General features: G+C 37.8%; 1 protein-coding gene across 5 annotated transcripts in view; it reads left to right on the top strand.

Moving 5' to 3' along the window:
- ADD2 (adducin 2) overlaps positions 1-16,563 on the top strand; it is a 170,298-nt gene extending 153,735 nt beyond the window's left edge. For all 5 annotated transcript variants that reach the window (XM_074287198.1, XM_074287201.1, XM_074287200.1 and 2 more), the window contains one exon: positions 8,360-16,563. In XM_074287198.1, coding sequence (XP_074143299.1) covers positions 8,360-8,664 — 305 coding nt within the window. In that variant the 3' untranslated portion in view covers positions 8,665-16,563. The remainder of the gene's footprint in view (positions 1-8,359) is intronic.
- Positions 16,564-19,365: the final 2,802 nt, after the last annotated feature.

Here is a 19,365-nt window from a genome sequence, read left to right as displayed (position 1 = left end):
AGTTTACTGGCTCTGCTGGATGCCATGCCTGGAGTGAACAAAATGAAGCTTTAAAATATAGACATACAGGTTATCTATCATCCCAAAGGGTTGTTTCTGGTTATTCATGGGCTATATCTCACTTCCTATGAGAACAGAGAAACAGAGTATAGTGGTGGGAGAAGGTCCATCTTGCCCTATCCTCAGCCCTGTGTATCCTACAATCTTTCCTGTCTGCACTACACCCTGCATAGACTGCATAGGCTGCATAGATAGCCAATAGAGCTATCACACTGTGGTTTATTGAGACTTGTAAGCATTATTCTATAGCCTCTTTTAGCAGCGTAATGCCCAGAGGGAAGAAGGAAAATAATGAGCACCAGTCTACCTGCATTTGAAGTTTTGAAACTTGAAGCTAAACCAGGTAATTATTCTCCTTAGGTACACAGGCAAATTCAAGGCCGAGAGACGCTGGTTTTTAGAAAAATTAATATATGGAGTCCTGCCCCAAGCTCCTGTGATGAATTATTAGGAAGACAACTCTGCATGGAAGGATGAGCTCTATATGCACAGGGCCCGGAAAAGAAAGGAAGTTTAACTATTTTACTTCTAAGTTGTCCAACTTCCTCCATTCTTTATTTTCATTACTGATATAGAAGCTATTAAAACAAAAGGAGCCCTCTGTTCAGCCCTTCTCTAATATTCCTCCAGCCTCCACAGTGGATAATGGCATAGAATATGTTCTCTCATTTGCTCTTCAAGCAAATGTTTATTGAGCTCTTATCGCATCATACTAGCTGACAGGGAGGCAGGAAAGTCTAAAATAAGATCAATCCCTGCTTCCAAAGTGTGTATATTCTCTCTATCATTCTCTCTCTTCCTCTCTCTCCCCCCTTCTATACACACATATGTTATATGTTACATATGTACATATGTATCATTTAATTTATATATGCCATGTATATTATATACATGTGTACCTGTACATATATGTACATGTGTATATAAAATTTAAAAGTAATACATACTCAATACTAAATGGATTACAAACAGTAAAAGCTATAGATCACAGAAGATAAAACTAAAATGTACTTTAGAGATAATTTAATCCAATTCCTTCCTTTTACAGATGAAGAAAAAGAAAGCCACATGAGTCAATAGGAGTGATCATGGCAGAGTAAGGAGATCAAATAAGGTTTCAAGAAAGAAAAACGATTTGAACAGATATCCTCAAAGAAAAGGTAGAATTTAGACAAGTGGAAAGGATATGAGAAGCCTAGAGGATATCCTTTCTCCAGTTGGAACAAACCATTTATTTCAGCCCAGTGGACATGGGGGAAGATTTAGGGAGAAGGTGGGCCAACAAATATTTAGGCACTAAAATTGTCCAATCACAGTAAACAATGAAAAAGGTTGGGTATTGGGGCTTATCAAGCCTGTTTTGTGATTGATCAAAATGAAAGGAAGTGTTTCTATTTCCCCAGTTTTACACTAAAAAAAAAAAAAAAAAAAAAAAAAAAAAAAAGATTCAGAGCAGTTTGTTGACTCACAGCTAAAAACAAAGCAACTTTCTTGTTGTATAACATTTTTAAAAATTAATCATTTGGATATCACTTTAGATGGTGTTCTTATCAACTCTGAAGATGAAAGAAGCCTGGACTTGATGACTAATTCATTATATGACAAAATCAGGTTTGAGAAAGACCTTAATAGCCAAGAATTATATGTCAAAACCAAAATATAAAAAGGATAGATGTAAAGTTCATTTATGTTGTTAAAAACTTCATAAGACAATAGCAGTTAATGTTAAAATAATGGAGTTTTAGGTGATCTTAAAAATTCGCAGCCAAAAAAGTTTTAGTGTAAACTTATGTGTTACCAGGAAAAGTATGGTTTCCAGAATTCAGGAGATGAAGGTTTCATTATGCTCTTCACCACTTGGCGTATATTTATAGTACTGCACTGAACTCTAGATACAACATTTAAGAGGAACAAAGAAAAAGACTTTTCTAAAAGATGATAATTTGGAACTGCGTCACAAGAAGAATGATAAAAATAACAAGGGAAAAAGATTTAGGGAGCTTTGATAGCATTCTACAAATATATACAAGGCTGTCATTTAGAAGATAGAAAAAAAATAGAGACAGTTATGGTTATTCTGCATATTTCTAGATGGCAGAACTAGGGCCATTGGGTATATGTTACAAAAAGGCAGATTTAGATGTAGCATAAAGAAACATTTTTGACAGTGTGAGCTATTTTAAAATGGAATGAGGAAACAGACAGTGAGCTTTCTGTTACTAATGGGGATACTGTAATGATGATTCCATTGTATAAGCAACTAGACTGACTTCATTTCAATTAAGTTCAACCAAGCTGATAAAAAGAGACTTGAAGGTCTCTTCCAGATTGAAAATGCTACAATTTTAAGTCAGTGGTCAGGGCAAGACTAGAACCCAAGCTTATGATCCTAATCTTTTTACTCTCTTCAATTGTACTAACCACAGGCTTACAGTCAACTTCTCCATTCCAAAGGATGAAGGAATATGCTAAAATTGGTAAAAGAACCACAGCTTCTAATATGACAAAGTTACATACGGAAAAACCATTTGTTTAAAAAAAATACATGTGCTTTCCTTAATCTCTTCTACTAGAAGCTAACTTAGGTATTTTCTTGTGGGATCAGTTGCTGGGGCTAAAAGGAGTTCTATATAACAATCACACAGATCAGTCAGTGCTGAAAACAATAGGCTTTTTTTTATTTGGAGTGTTTAAGGAAACCTATGTGGCTTAATTGAAGACACCTAAAGGAACACAGAAGGAAAATTAGAGGGTAAGGATAGAAACTAGAATAATATTTACTCTTCAAAATATTTTTTAAAAAAGATAAATAAGGAAACTACATTAGAGAAAAGGGAAACATAGACAACAAATTAATATCGATATTAAACATATCTATATATCTATATATAGATATGTTTAATATCGATATTAATATATATATATATATAGAGAGAGAGAGAGAGTGAGAGTTAGTTAATACCTCCAAACAAGGACAGCTATCCACTCCTCCTCCCTTAATCTGGCACCTTCAAATCAGAACAGGATTGTCATTAGGGAGCTTCAGAGACGGTGAGATCCAAACCATAACAGAGTATTTCTGTTCTTTAATTTAGCATGTACAAAACTAAACAGATTATCTTTTGCCCCAAACTCTTTCCCACTTCAAAACTTCCCATTTTTATTATTTTTAATATTATTATTATTATAGCTTTTTATTTACAAGACATATGCGTGGGTAATTTTTCAACACTGACCCTTGCAAAACCTCCTGTTCCCATTCTTCCCCTCCTTCCCCCAACCCCCTTCCCTAGGTAGTCCAATACATATTAAATATGTTAAAGCATATATTAAATCCAATATATGTATATTTATACAGTTATCTTGCTGCAAAGAAAAATCACATCTAGAAAGAAAAAAACCTGAGAAGTAAAACAAAAATGCAAGCAAACAATAACAGAAAGAATGAGAATGCTATGTTGTGGTCCACACTCAGCTCCCATAGTCCTATCTCTGGGTGTAGCTGGTTCTCTTCATTACTGAATAATTAGAACTAGTTTGAATCATCTCATTGGTGAAGAGAGCCGCATCCATCAGAATTGATCATTGTATAATCTTGCTGTTGCCATGTATAATGATCTCCTGGTTCTGCTCATTTCACTCAGCATCAGTTGATGTAAGTCTCTCCAGGCCTCTCTGTATTCATCCTGCTGGTCATTTCTTACAGAATAATATTCCATAACATTCATATACCACAATTTATTCAGCCATTCTCCAATTGATGGACATCCACTCAGTTTCCAGTTTCTTGCCACTATAAAAAGGGCTGCCACAAACATTTTTTGAACATGTGGGTTCCTTTCTCTCCATTATGTTTGGGATACAGACCCAGTAGTGGCAATGCTGAGTCAAAAGGACACTCTTTGAGCATAGTTCCAAATTGCTCTCCAGAATGGTTGGATTCTTTCACAACTCCACCAACAATGCATCAGTGTCCCAGCTTTCCTGCATCCCCTCCAACATTCATCATTATTTGTTCCTGTCATCTTAGCCAATCTGACAGGTGTGTAGTGGTATCTCAGAGTTGTCTTAATTTGCATTTCTTTGATCAACAGTGATTTGGAGCACTCTTTCATATGATTAGAAACCGTTTCAAATTCTTCATTTGAAAACTGTCTATTCATATCCTTTGACCATTTATCAATTGGATAATGGCTTGACTTCTTATAAATTTGAGTCAATGCTCTATATAATTTGGAAATGAGGTCTTTATCAGAACCTTTGAATGTAAAAATGTTTTCCCAGTTTATTGCTTCCCTTCTAATCTTTTCTGCATTAGTTTTGTTTGTACAAAAACTTTTTAACTTAATATAATCAAAATTATCTATTTTGTGATCAATAATGATCTCTAGCTCTTCTTTGGTCACAAATTCTTTCCTCCTCCATAGGTCTGAGAGGTAAACTATGTTCTTCTAACTTGTTTATAATATTATTCTTTATGTTTAGATCATGAATCCATTTTGATCTTATCTTGGTGTACAGTGTTAAGTGTGGGTTAATGCCTAGTTTCTGCCATACTAGTTTCCAATTTTTCCAGCAGTTTTTGTCAAATACTGAGTTCTTATCCCAAAAGCTGAAGCCTTTGGGTTTGAAAAACACTAGATTGCTATAGTTATTGACTATTTTGTCCTGTGAACCTAACCTATTCCACTGATCAACTAGTCTATTTCTTAGCCAATACCAAATGGTTTTGGTGACTGCTGGTTTATAATATAGTTTTAGATCAGGTACAACTAGACCACCTTCATTTGATTTTTTTTCATTAGTTCCCTTGAAATTCTTGACCTTTTGTTCTTCCATATGAATTTTGTTATTTTTTCTAGGTCAGTAAAATAGTTTCTTGAAAACTTCCCAATTATGGTTGACGATATTACAATCTTTCACTGAGGCTTACAACCTAGCTATCATCCTTAATTTCTCACTCTCACTGCCATATCTATTCTGTCCCCAGGACCTGTTTATTTAACCTTTGTAACATTTCTCATCTCTGCTCTGACATTGCAAACTTCCTGGTACAGCCTTCATCACCTCATACCTAGATTATCTCAATAATCAAAATAATCACTGCCCCAAGTGATTATTCATTCAGCTATCATAGTACTCTTTCTAAAGTGTAGATTTGACCATCCCATTCCCCTATTCTATAAAAATCTTTGACTCCCTATAATCTCTAATATTAAATGTAAAATCCTTCCCGACTCCTGACTCTATTCTAACTATTCTTCAAAAAATACTGTCTCCAGACACTGAGCATTCTAATTGCCTGTCCCCATGACATAGCATCACTTCCCTCATGTTATGGTACTCTTCAAGAATGAAGGACAAATAACAACAAAAGGAACCAAGGATTCCAAGACGGAGATAAGAGGTTGAGTGTCCTGTGCAAAAAACAGCAAGAAAGCCAGTCTGACTGGTTCATAGTATGTGTCGAAGGGAGTAAATTATAAGATTGGAAAAGTAAGAGAAAGCCAAGGTATAAAGAGCTTTAACAAAGGATGATAATTTTGATCATTGGAAGTAACAGAGACACATAGGGTTTATTGAGTAAGCAGGTGGGTGAGTGGGAGATAGTTAGACTTATACTTTAGAAAAACTTTCCATTTTTAGAAGGTGAGGGAAGAAAAGATTAGAGGGAGAAGAGATCTGAAACCAAGAAGCCAATTAGAAAATGTTGCAATTGTTCAGGCAAGAGAGGATGAAAACCCAAAGTAGAGCTGTGGTTGTATTCATAAAGAAGAGGGTATATTCAAGAACCGAGGGAGAAAAGAAAATTACAAGATTTGTCACCCAAGTGGATAAGGAGAGAGATAGTAGTTGAGGATGACATCAGAGTTGCAACTGGGTAGGTAAAAGGGAGATTCCAGAAATAGGAAGTTCAAAAGAGAGTGGGGAAAAGATGAGTTTTAAGTTTGAGATGCCTATGAGACAACCAGTTTGAAGTTATTAAAATAACAGGACTGGATCTTACAAGGAAAAGTTAGAGAGTACTAATAGATTTGGGAATCATCTGAAAGGAGATACACACCCATGGGAGGGAGATGAGATAGCCAATATATGGAATATAGAAAAAAGGGTTCAAAATAGAACCTTGGGAAATACCTGGCATAAAAATCCAGCAAAGGAGGCTCCATAAGAAAATCAAAAGAGCCTTCAATCATGGCAACCCAAAGAGGAGATAGTATTTAGGAGTATCAACAGTGGCAAATGCTGTAGAAAAATAAAAAATGATAGGAAAGAAGCCTTTCTATTTGGCAATTAGAGTACCAATGGCAACTTTGGAGAGAGCAATTTCACTTGAATTGATGAGGTAGAAAATCAAACTATAGAACAGAGATTCTTAACCTGGGATCCATGAATTTTTAAAAAATATTTTGATAACTATACTTAAATATAATTGGTTTCCTTTGTAATTCTATGTATTTTGTGTTATCCATTTAAAAACATTATTCTGAAGATTCCATGAACTTCTCCAGACTGCCAAAAGTGTCCATGACATACAAAAAATGCTAAGAACTCATCTAGGATGAATGGAAAAGGAAGAAATATAAGACTATCTGGAACTAGCTTTTTCAAGGATTTAGCTGTGAAAAGGAAATGTAATACAACAAAGCTATCTATAGCAGGATATAGAGATTTTTTTTTTTTTAGCAGCAGGGAAGGAATGATAGAGATTAAAGATTAGAGAAAACAAGATGACAGAGGGGGCCATTTGCTACTGAAATTGAGGGGATGAATGGAGGGCATGTATAAAAGCACTCTTCTAAAGCAGAAAAGCAAACTCATCATGGAAGGGACAGGAGGTGGGGGTTGAAGGGAAGACCTCTCTGAGTCTTATTTCCTTTATTTGTAAAATTTGGGTTTTCACTGAATGATCTCCGATGTCCCCTTTGACCTTATACCTTGAGCAGATGCCCACCTGGTCTGTCCCTAATCCTTGCTATTTTACTCTGCATTCTCCTCGCTTTCTGGACTCTGTGCATTAGCTAAAGTGGACATCACCTCTCTTCTTCAAATATGCCATGTTTTCTCCCTGCACTGTGCATTTACTCATGCTGTTTTCTATGACTGGCAAACTTTCCTTTCCCTTTCAACCTGTTGACAATCCTAGGGGATCAATCCCATCCAAAAAAAGCTCAACTCAAATGGCATGCCCAACAGAAAGTTTTTCCTTCATCTTTTCAGTAAAGAACATATCCCTCTTCCTTCACCTATCTAATGTATTTCTTATGGTCTATAGTCTGTTACACTTGTCTATTTGGAGTCTATATCCCAACCAGAATTTAACCTGTATAAGGGCAGGGATCATATTTTATCTAAATTTGATTTATACTCATCCTTACCACCTAGCACAGCATTCTTCTCACAGTGAATACTTAATCAATGTTTATCTGTTGTTTTAAAGACAGTGTGACCTGTGTTCTCTAATGCTTTTTAATAAGAATTGGAAAATCCATTTGAGGCAAACTTGCCACTGTCTACTCTCTAGCTATTTATCTTTTCTCCTAGAAAGTTGTTTCAGCCCCTAGAGAGGCAGAACCTTTCACACAAATATAATTTGCACATTTTAAAATTCATTAAATGGAACTCTTGCCACTGAATTGTCCCTTCTGATCCTTTCATCTCTTTCCTGGGCTGCTTTTTTTCGAGCATGCATGGCAGCGCCCTCCCTTTTCCTGTAGCTCCACTTATATCCATTCCCTCTTTTCTTGGTGGGAAAGGCCCTGAATTAGGCAGAGAATGACACAGATTGGGCTGGTCCTGGTTTGGATCAAAACTATCACCTGCATGGTCCCCTGCCACCTACTGACATAGATACCAACATTACTGGCTGTTCTAGGCTGGAATATATAAATTTGTTGATAAGAATTAAAAATGGTTTCTCTCTCAGGGACTCTCTCACCTGGATAGGATACATGGCCAGCGGCCTTGAGATGTGGCTCCTTTGATCCTAAGCACCCTGCAAGCCAGTTTGCCTTTTCTCTTGCTCCAGAATAATAATGGCCAGGTCTACCATCCCCATCCCCTTTTTATAAAAATGCAAGAAATTGTGGCCTGGAGTATGGCCTTCCCCATTTCTCAATATCACTTCTGAGACAATCACCCTGGGCTGTGAGGCTGCCCATGAGGCTGTAGGGTGCTTTGGAAACCAGGGGTGAATGCCAAATTGCACTTGAATCTTATCACCCAGCAGGTGTTGTGGTCACCATAGTGGAGTGAATGAAGTGAAATCTCATGGCTCATGTCTCTTTATTTTTTGAAGGTGCTAAGAAGACCGAAACAAGTAAAGCTGCCAATGAATCTGAAAAGACCATGCCGGAAGGGGTAGTGGTCAATGGAAAAGAAGAAGACCAGACAGTAGAAGAAGTTCTGAGCAAAGGAATGAGTCAGATGACTACCAATACTGACACAGATGTGGATGCCTCCAAGGAAAAAACTGAGTCAGTCACCAGTGGTCCCATGTCCCCAGAAGGCTCACCCTCTAAGTCCCCATCCAAGAAGAAAAAGAAATTCCGAACCCCATCCTTTCTGAAGAAAAGCAAAAAGAAGGAGAAAGTGGAATCCTGATTTTCCCACCCTCAGGCTCCCACTTGCTGCTTCTTCTTTCCTGCCCCTTCCCTCCCCCTGTCTCTGTCTCTGAAAGTACAGAGCCATGGAAGGATAGAGTAAGATGTAGACTTGGACAGCTGGAAGAGACCTTAGAATTCATCTGATATCATCCTTTCAGTTGACAGAGGAGAAAACTGAGGCTCATCGGGGAGAGTGGCTTGTCCAGAGTCACATATTAGTTAGTAGCAGAGCCAGGACTAGAACCCAGGTCTTCTTTCCACTATGGCAATGCTGCCTAGCTGCAAGCTGCCTTTGTTAGAATGGTGCCCGCCAATACTGAGCCAAAGGCTGGAGGCCAGGAATGGCTCTCAGCCTCTCACACTCTCAAGCTAAATGTGAGGGGAAGAGAGCTTTCCTAGCTCATAATCTACTCTTTCTCTCAGGAACCTAGTTTCCTGCTGATATAGCTGTAGCTAACAGAAATCATTTTGTCTTTTTTCATTTGGGGTTCCTATCACCTCTGCTTGAGGACCTAAACACACTTTCCTGCAACCTAAAGCAAATGCTAATTTTCACTTTTTTGTTCATCAGGGCTCATTGTTCAGTCTGTACTGCCCTGGCTATTAGATCCTGAGATCCTGAGCTCTAAGAAAAACCTCTCTTTTCATAATGTGTGTCTGTGTGTGTGTGTGTGTGTGTGTGTGTGTGTGAGAGAGAGAGAGAGAGAGAGAGAGAGAGAGAGAGAGAGAGAGAGAGAGAGAGAGAGAGACAGAGACAGAGACAGAGACGGAGAGACAGAGAGAGACAGAGACAGAGAAAGACAGACAGACAGACAGACAGACAGACAGAGACCAAAAGCACATACCCTGACAAGAGTTGGCAGAAATGAGTGGAAAAGATTTCTGAATTCAGGAAAGACAAGTGGGACTGAAAGCTAAGCATCAACAACTCAACAACCAAAGAATATTATTTTGGTTTCATTAATAAGAAAAGGTCATAATTTCTTGTACTTTTAAAACTCTGGAGGTTGAAACCACATTTAACAAAAGTAGAGAGCAGGATGGAGATGTCCCATCATTCTCTTTCTTAGCTAAGGTAGAGATGGAGGAAGCCTAGGACCTCTGCTTGATTTTGGATTTCACAAAATGAGGTAAGATGTATTATCTCTTTGGTGTCCTATACAAAAGACAGCTGCTATCTTCTCTCATCAATGTTTAGTTGTCATGCTCCCCTTGGAGATTAAACCCTGCTGGTTAAAAATCATTTCTCTTAAAATCAGGACTCTTTATTTATCAGACTAGAATCAGTGACCTTCCATTTTGTAAGCTACTTGTGGCTCCCTTGGTTTATCACTAGGTCTGAGAGAAATTACTCTGAATCCAGCGGAGATGGAAAGCTCCAAAAGTCACTTAAAGCCAGGCAGCTTAGGCCACTTCTGGGGAAATGGTTGAATCTCCCCACTATTTCTAAACACAACACAACAAAACAAAACAAAACAGCCTATATCATTAATCCATTGCAGGACTGGTAAAAGCTGCAAAGTTGTTTGTTTTAATACCAACACTAACTTTAAAGTTCTATAAAACAGGTGTACTATTTTCCTGTCTAGGCAGTGATATTTAATAGAAATCTTTTCTATTGTGACCCAGACTTTTTAGTACCAAGTACTATTGTTGGTTTAGAATCACTATTGATTGTTACTCTCCTCTGTTTAATAAGAATAGGAAATGAAGTATAAAAACTTTAACTGAAACTCACCATGAATTAATGAAAAAGGTGCTAATGATGACAATAAAATGCAGTTGTGTTCAAGTGAGCAGCAAGGGCTTCTTTGCTAACTTAGGTAGTAGAGAGTAGGGAGCCTGAGTAAGAAAATGCAATTTTGGTTTTTTTAGTGACTGTATAAAAATCAAAGCCCTTAATAACACTAGGAACCTAGACTCCTCAATGCTATTTCTTCAGGACAAGTCCTTTCAGATTCAAAAACATCTATTGAGTAGGTCATGCTTTTCAAAACATTTTTGTTGATTACCACTTTTAAAAAAGATTTCACACTAACTGTAGACATTAATATTTATTTTATTAGCATGAGGAAAGAAAGTAATGCTAAGGGTAATGGAGTAAAGAAACAAATTTATGCCCTTTGATCTGTATGTCTATAGTTAGAGATGAGAACTAACATTTCTGTCCTGAGAATCATAATCATGGAGTCTCAGCACTTCAGAGATCATCCAGTCTTAAACCACACCTTTACAGAACCACCTCCATGATGTCTCTAACAAATGATCTTTAAGCTTTCTTTGATGATCTGCATTATTGGGGCACTTATCCCCAAAATAACCTCATTCCTCTTTTGAACAACTCAAATAATTTATCAATTCAATGTCTTCTTTACATATACCTCTGTAATTCTCTCCCTTTGTTCTTCATTGTGCAAGTCTGGGGGCCAATCAAAACAAATCTAATTCTTCCTTCACAAAGGATAGCTTTTTGAAATATTTGTGGGTAGCAACCACAAATCATCTAGGCTTTCTCAGCTCCAAACTAAATTGAGCCAACTCCATTTCTTTTCTTTTTAAAAATAGTAGCAGAGGCACTTGTAAGCAAATATACCAGCTTTAATTCCCAAAGTCCATACAATGTGACTAGTTACTTACAGAGTTACTTAGTGGCAGAATGAGAACTTGAAATCAGGTTTTCTACCTCAAATCCACATGTTCTTTTCTCTACCCAATTCTACTTAGTTTTAGTGAAGAGACAGAGGAAGATGTCACCAAAGTTGAAGGTTAATACAATGATTTCCTGTTCTATTTGGACATAACACAAAAATCATTGAAGTATCTTTTCAAATAACTTTTTAATTTGCCCAATGGAAAAGGTATAGATAGGATAGTTGTTTTTTTTCCTTTACTTCTAAATAAAGATGAGAGTAGAAATAACTGAAAAGAATTCATAGGAGAATCCATGATTAGTTTTAAAATGTTATCAATATATGAGATAGGAAAAAATGAAAAAAAAAAAACATTCTGAGATCAAGCTGAAATCATGGCTAGTTTCAGAGAATATCTGGCTGAGCATAGAAGCAGTCACCACAGCGTGGAACTGGAATAAAGCTCAGGAGTCATCTGATTTAACTGCCACTTTATACAGAAAGACAATGGTACCCAAAGAAAATATGGAGCTTGCTCTCAGTCACATAGATATTAAGCATCAGAGACAATATTTGAACAAAAATCTCTTGACTCTAGACCTAATGTTGTATCCACTATACCATGGAGACTTCAAGAGGAAAGGCAATGTCTTCTCTAAGTTGCTTCTCTACTATTTTGATTCTATCCTTTGGTCAATAACGGAGGGTCATTTTGTCTACAGAAAGAGTTCCGAATATGGAATTAGAAGATGTACATTCAAATTCTAGCTCATCTACTTACTGCTTGAGTGATATATCACTCAATGCCCCCAGGCCTCAGTTTCCTCAGGAGTTGACTAGGTGATCTTTCTAGTCCCTTTCATCTTTAAATCCATGATCCCTGACCTGTCCCTATATTTTTAAAAGGAAGTTTAATTGAAGGTAGCATTTAGTGATAGCTATAGCTCTGGTAGTAGGTGTGCCCAGTTAACTACAAGTGAGTAAGCAGACACTGATTTCCCTCTCCAACTTCCAGCTCTATTTCCTAATCTAATTTTGAGGCTCTCTGGAGCCTTATGGCTATCATAATCAAAATATGTACATTGTAGCTTTCTCTCTCTCCACATATACCTTTCATCATTCTCTCTCTCAAATTCAATTGAAAAAAAAAAATCCTCTGCTATAAGAGTCAAATTAATACATTTAAATAATTTTGGGAGATACTGGAAAGAATAAAAATATGATTTTAACAAGCTCCAACTTTGTGAACAATTTGTTTTGCCATAGATTATATTTAAGTTCAAATCAAGTACTCCATCAACATAAGGATCAACTAGGAACATAAACTTGGAGCTGAAAGGGATCTTAGAATTCTCTATCCTAATTTGAGAGATAAAAGATGAAGCATTTGAGGTCTTGAGTAATTAAGGAATTTCTCATGATCACGGAGGAAGAGGCAGAGTGGAGATTTAAACCGAGATCTTCTGATTCAAAAAGTTCCCCCAATTACAAAGTTGCTTCCTCCATCTTTCTAAAACTCAGAGGTGACCCTCCATCCAAGCATTAGAATAGGCCATCATAAGGTTTGTCTGTTCAGGTGAAATGGCTGTGTGTTTATGTGTGTGTGTGTGTGTGTGTGTGTGCATGGACGAGCGCATGTGCGAGAGGGAGAAACATTTTGTTTTTTTGAGAATAATTTTTAATATAAGACATCTATATAGTGTTTTGATTTAAAATTACATTAATTTGATTCACAAAAATTTTATGAGCTAAGTAGGGCAGTATTATTATTCCTGTTTTCCAGATAAGGAAATTGGGGTTCAGAAAAATTCTTTGACTTGTCCAAGCTCAGAGAGCTAGCAAAAAGCATTTGTAGTTTTGGAAAGTCAAAAATTCCAGATAAGATTCTAATTACAAACTTGCCTAGGGACATATGCAGCATACAGTTTGCATGCTAAGGTTGTCATTTCTGAATATGCTTCTTTTCTGCTGTAGCTCCAAGCCAAATACAACATTATACTCATATGTAACCATTTAAAGTCCTTTAACTAGCAGTACTGTGATCATATTCCATAACATGCATACACCACAATTTGTGTAGCTACACCCCCCAAGCCTTACCTTTTACAGAGGAGGAACTGAGTCCCAGAGAAGGGTCACACAATTTATAGTAGAACTAGAAACCTGTAAATAATGTGTCTAAATTCTCCACCACCACAATTTGAAAACTGATGAGGTAACTCTCTTCACTGTTTTGAGTATTTTGAAAGGAAACACTTGACTTAATAGAAAACTAATAAGCATGGAGTTGCTCTGTAATTATATGATATCTGCTCACCAGTTATTCATTTATAAGTTTACATCTGTGCACAGTAACACTTGTGCTATACAATATGTGAAGCATAAATAATGATGTAATTATTCCAAAATAACCCAGTAATTATTGGAGCAATTATATATTAGATTGCAGTTATTTGTGCCAGGATAAAGAAATGGTTACAAAAGCAGAGTTGTAGCATAAATGAATTGCCTTCAGCTCTGTTGTCATCTCATGTGGAGGACACAAATACCCAGCAATCAATGGGGAAATTTTTAGGCAACCCACCCTCCTCCTATTCAGTGTAGAAAGGAACTGTCAGCATTTTCTTCTAAGTGATCTTGGAGATCTGGGATTCTCCTTTCAGGAGAGCTCACTTGAATAACAGTGAGGAAATGTGTATCTGTTTGTTCCTGAATAGGGGGAGGGGGCAGGGAAAGAAAGGATTTTTTAAAAGTTTTCTTTAAAAGTCACATTCTCTGAAAGCTTTGCTCCAAAGCTCTCACTTCTCACCAAGAGGGTAAAGGGTAAGAGGGAGGGCACGGGAAGAGCGAAAAGTATCTCACAATTTAACCATTCATAAAGAAACCTAATGGGGCATCTGATTTGGAGCAAGCTATATGCTTTGAAAATAATAGTTTGTAAAGATCATTTTGGAGACAGGAATAGCATTTACCTCATATATGCAACAGATCTGAGCTTTCATTAATATAAGAGATTTACAGAGAAGAAATTCCCTTCCCTAATATGTCAGCACCTTCTTCCCAACTTTTATTCTTAAAGCACTAAAAGGTTAAGTCCATTGCCCTGGATAACATGGCCAGTATGTGCCAGAAGGAAGACTTGAATCATGCCTTCCTAGTTCTTAGGCTGGGTTCCCTAAATTACACCATGCTGCCTCTCATCACATAGTAGACCCTTAATAAATAATTGTTGGGTTAAACTGAATGGAGCAGAAATGACTAAGCTTTTCCAGTATGGAGTTGCTATGTTTTTAGGTATATGGTTTAGCTCTTTAAATCCATGTAATAAGAAATGTTCATGTAATATGACCCCATTGTTTTTATGAACTGTAATGAGAAAATGTCATATACACACATAAAAGATTAGAAATGCAAAATCCAGCACTTGGAACACTAATCACTTTTAAGCTTCTGTTTGAATAACTGGCATTCCCAAGCTTGAAATATATTTACCAAAGGGAAGGCAAAGTGAAAATAGCTCATCTACAGACCTTGGCAAGTCATGGAATTTTTTGGACCTCAGTTTCCCCAGTTAGAAAATGAAAGGGTTGGATTAAATGGCCTCTGGGGTCCCTTCCAGCTTCACAGCTATGATTCAGACTCAGTAATTTCAGGAAGATTTAAAAACCAAAAAAATGGGGAAAAATTAAACTATAATAGCATAATGGAGGGAAACTAGCCAGACAAATCCCTGGGATACGAAAACAAGTTTAAGACTCTTCTGTCCTTGCTTGGCCTGTAGAATCCCAAAGTGGGCTAATTACTACCACTTTAAGGACCATAAATATTACATTTTCTATTTGATGGTCAGCCTTGAAAAATATTAGAAAAATTGTGATTGGCTATTAAAACTGGAAAGAACCCCTAAGATCACCTTCAAAAACCCTCATTTTATAGATGAGGAAACTGGGTGTCATAACAGAGAAGTGATTTGTCTGAGCTCACATGAATAAGCAGATTTCTGGGATTTCTACCCAATTCCTTGAACTCCAGAGCCAGGGATTTTTCCGCCTTAGCACACTGCCCCTTAGATGATAATGATGGAATCAGAGTGAGCACTGAGGTAAATGGAAATAGCATTTCACCTAGAGGGAGGGAAGAGCACAAGCATTTTCTTATTGCCCCATTATCTGACAATTCTCCCCTCTATAGACCTTATCTTGAGAGCAATTAACAAAGGCTAGTTTTCATTTGGCTAAACCCTTAAATTTCTCTCCAGATCTAGAAACAGATGGAACTGCTAGGAAGAGAAAGAGAAAGGTTATATCTCCATTACAATCCCAAACTCCCAACTCCTCAGAGGGAACTACCTTGTATAGATAGCTTTTAGAGGGTTCTCTATTAAAGTGAAACTGATGGGATTGCAGCAAGTGGATTAGTGCTCAAGAGGGCCATGGGAATAAGAGGCAACATCTTTACTAGGACTCTCAGCAGATGAAACAAATTCCCAGGGTCCTCCCCACGCCACACCTCATGCTCAATCCGGTCTCCAATCCCACCCAAAGAATGACTTTGTTTTCTCTTTGCGGGTTGCTCTATCCCTCCCTGGTAACTGCTCAGATTTGGTGTTTGGCTTCTCACCAGAAAGGAAAGGAAAAATGAAATGGACAGAAGTCAGGGATTGCCTGTGCAGTGGTTAAGTAAAGCAGTGTAAGTCTAGGATACAGTGTTCTGTATAGTTATTGGGCTGTTCCAGTGAAATGTCTGTGTCTGACAATCGTGGCTTCAAAGTGCTATTTAATGTCTCCACTTGTACATATATTCTCTAAGCTTGGCCTTTTGCTACTATTGTGAAGTTTAAAGTAGGGGTTCCATGTACATACATACGACTTCAGCTACTGAGACGCTTGCACCCTGTATCTCGGCATTACCGCTGGTAAACCGTCCTGCCTTTCTTCGGCATGTCAACACTTTTGGAACAGTGATGACATGCAGATTAATGGTTGGTCTCTTGGGCTTTTACTTTGCAATTTTATATATACATAATATGACTATATATTTATGGGTTGGTTTTGTACAGTTTGGGGGTTTGCATCTCCAAGCACCAATGTTGTCCTGCTATTTCCAAGAGAATGTTTTGGATTCACTGTCTGAGCCCTCTCACTTTGCTTGTGTTTGAGTGTCTCATCCAAGGGGATGTATCCCTGCCTATGGATTACTACTACTTTGTGTGCTCTTCTCTCATGAATGGATATTACCATATTAAACATAATGTTCTCAGCCTCCTCGATAGGCCTCTTCTTTCAATGGGCATTGTGGCAAACACAGTGAGACCAGTGGTCAAAACAAAGCACCCACTAACTTCTACTTGTATTCATCAAGTTGTTTACCTCTTCCCAGAGGGAGTACAATAAAATATATCCAAGTGGACAAAGACAACAGAGGATATAGAAAGAACTATAGTCTGGAACAGTGAGGACGTCTTCCTGAAAAACATATTTGGGCTGGATCGTAAAAGTTAGATGAGCTCTAGACACACGAAGAAGAGAAACAGGTATCTATGCAAGGAAACAACATGTACATAGAAGTACAGGCAGGAAAGAAGGAGGTGACATGAAAGAGACATCATGGGAAGAAAGATGAGAAAATGGGGAAAGGAAATACAAATCTTGGCTTCCTCTCAGCCCTGGATCTTTACAACACCCAACCCTTAAACAATGATTTTGACAAAGCAGCTCATATGCCCCACTTTCAGTCCTCCTGATGTCAAGAATAATAGGTTTTAGTGCCAGGAGGAACCTCAGAGAACACAAAGGTGGTATTTTACATAAAAGGAAACTGAATCCTAAAGGTAATAGATGTCTTATCCAAGGTCCCATTTAGTCACAAAAACATGCAGAATTGGAGGGGATCTTAGTGGTCATCTAGTCCAACCCAGACTCAAAAGGGAATCCCCACAAGAACTTATCCAGAAAGTAGTCATCCAGCCCTTGTTTAAAGATCCTGCTAGTAAAAGCTAACTTACTCTGTAATGGGGCAGAGAATTCCTTTTTTGGTCGTCAGTCATTGTTAGGAAATTTTCTTTTCTCAAGCCTAAATTCACTTCTTTACCACATTTTCTCCTGATAACACCTTTTAGGACTAAAGAGAACAATTTGTCTCCTTCCATCTGACAGTCCTAAAAATACTTGAAGAAACAGCCCTCTTTATCCATTCATTGAGTCAATTTTCATGACATGAGCTGAAGGCTTTTCACCTCACTAGTTGGCCTCCTACTAAATTGTGACACCTAGAATTGATCACAATACTCTAAATGTGTTCTGACCAGTGCAAAATGTGGTGGCTGGGGGTCTTAACCTGAGGTCCATGTACCCAGAGAGGTCAGAGGAGTTCATGAAGTTGCATGGGGAAAAATTACATCTTCATTTTCACTAATCAAAATTTAGCATCTTCAGTTATGAAGGTAGGTAATACATGTAATTTTGAAAAACAGTCCATAGACTTCACCATAGCAGCAAAAATCATATGACTGAAAAAAATGTTCAGAAGTCCTGATCTATTGGGTCATCTCCTTATTCCTGGAAACTACACCACTCTTAAGGCAGTGTAACTTCACACATGTTCTTGGCTGCCAAAAAGAGAGTGATAGAACAAGGATTTAAACACAAGTCCTCCTGTTCCAAAGCCAGTGCTCTTTCAACTAGCCACAACATCTATTCCTCATAATAGGTATAAATAGGTCATTATCTCTTCCTATTCTGGATTTTGTACCTTACAGCTTCATCCAGTTCTCTAATTCTTTGGATGTTCTGACCCCATTGCCTCTACCACTGATCACCCTCTATCTACCTTACTGACTTATTTCTAGGAATTTATATGTGAAATTCACCTGACAGATTTCTAGGAGAAATTTAACCTTGGAGGTTTGATATAACTTAGCTTTCTGATTGGATACAGTAAGGGGGGTTACCAATTCTTCCCATCACCAAGGGTTGGGAAGTGGGAAGTGGGGGAAGGGACCTATAAGGTTCAGCTAATCCCTGTCAGTGCCCTTCCACGCTTGACTCAGGGATGAATCTTAACAGGACTTCAGGCTTTCTCTGCCAATGCTGCCCTGTTACCCAGGACCTCATCAGTGTTAGCTATAGTCTCAGCAACAAACGGTTGGCCACTTCATTGGAAGGAATAATGGATTTGAGTCAGAGGATACATGTTTGAATCCTATTCTTTCTAATTACTGTGTATCCTTGGACAAGTAAATTTCTCTGGCCCTATCATCTCAGATGTAAAACTATGTGTGTGTCGGGGGGAGGAGAGTTGTACTAAAATTGCCTCTTAGATCCTTTCTGCTTTTAAATATATGATTCTGTGATTCAGGTGAGGAATTTGGCCACAGCAATTCATGAAGATAGAGGGGATAACCATAAGGATGGAATCATATAAATTTTGAATTACTAAAGTACCACACAGCAGAGGAGAAGACTTGCATTCTCTAATAATTAATTTTAGGAAACTTGTTAGTCTAGATAAAATTACCCTAAGCCTTTGATTTTGATGAGGTCTTACATCGGGCAGGGAGTTATGAGGACCCCCTTCTGATCAGTGCAGGTTCTTTATGAATCCAAAATTTTAAACTGGCAAAAGAAGTTTATTATTAGAACTGAGAAATCAGCTTTTGCAGGATGACTTCCTTAGTAGCAGGGTCCCAACAGAGAAATAAAGATCTAGCAGAGAAATCCCAACAGAGAGGTAAATAGGGTCCTGTTAGGGAAATAGGTAAGAGAGATAAAGAAGGAGTAATGCTGAAAAGAGAATGTCTTTTCAGCGGGCAGAGGGTCGAAGCTGTGCCAAGGGGAAAGAAAGTTTCCTTGGCATGATTAGATCCTCTGCAAGGAATGAGCTGAAGGAAGCTTGTTTTATGGGCAACTCTTGGTGGAGGCTGAGAGCAGTTTGAGCTGAAATCAGAATAGAGAATCTTGGAATTGAATGACTAATCTTCAACTCAATAGAGTTGGATAGAAATCTCCATCTCCAGCTTGGGCTAAGTAGGAATGGTCCTGGACTCAACTAGTCCCACCCAGATAACAGAA

The sequence above is a fragment of the Sminthopsis crassicaudata genome, chromosome 2 (assembly GCF_048593235.1).
Source record: "Sminthopsis crassicaudata isolate SCR6 chromosome 2, ASM4859323v1, whole genome shotgun sequence".
Lineage (NCBI taxonomy): Eukaryota > Metazoa > Chordata > Mammalia > Dasyuromorphia > Dasyuridae > Sminthopsis > Sminthopsis crassicaudata.
The sequence above is the reverse complement of the archived record's forward strand: the minus strand, read 5'-3'. Positions and strand labels throughout refer to the sequence as shown.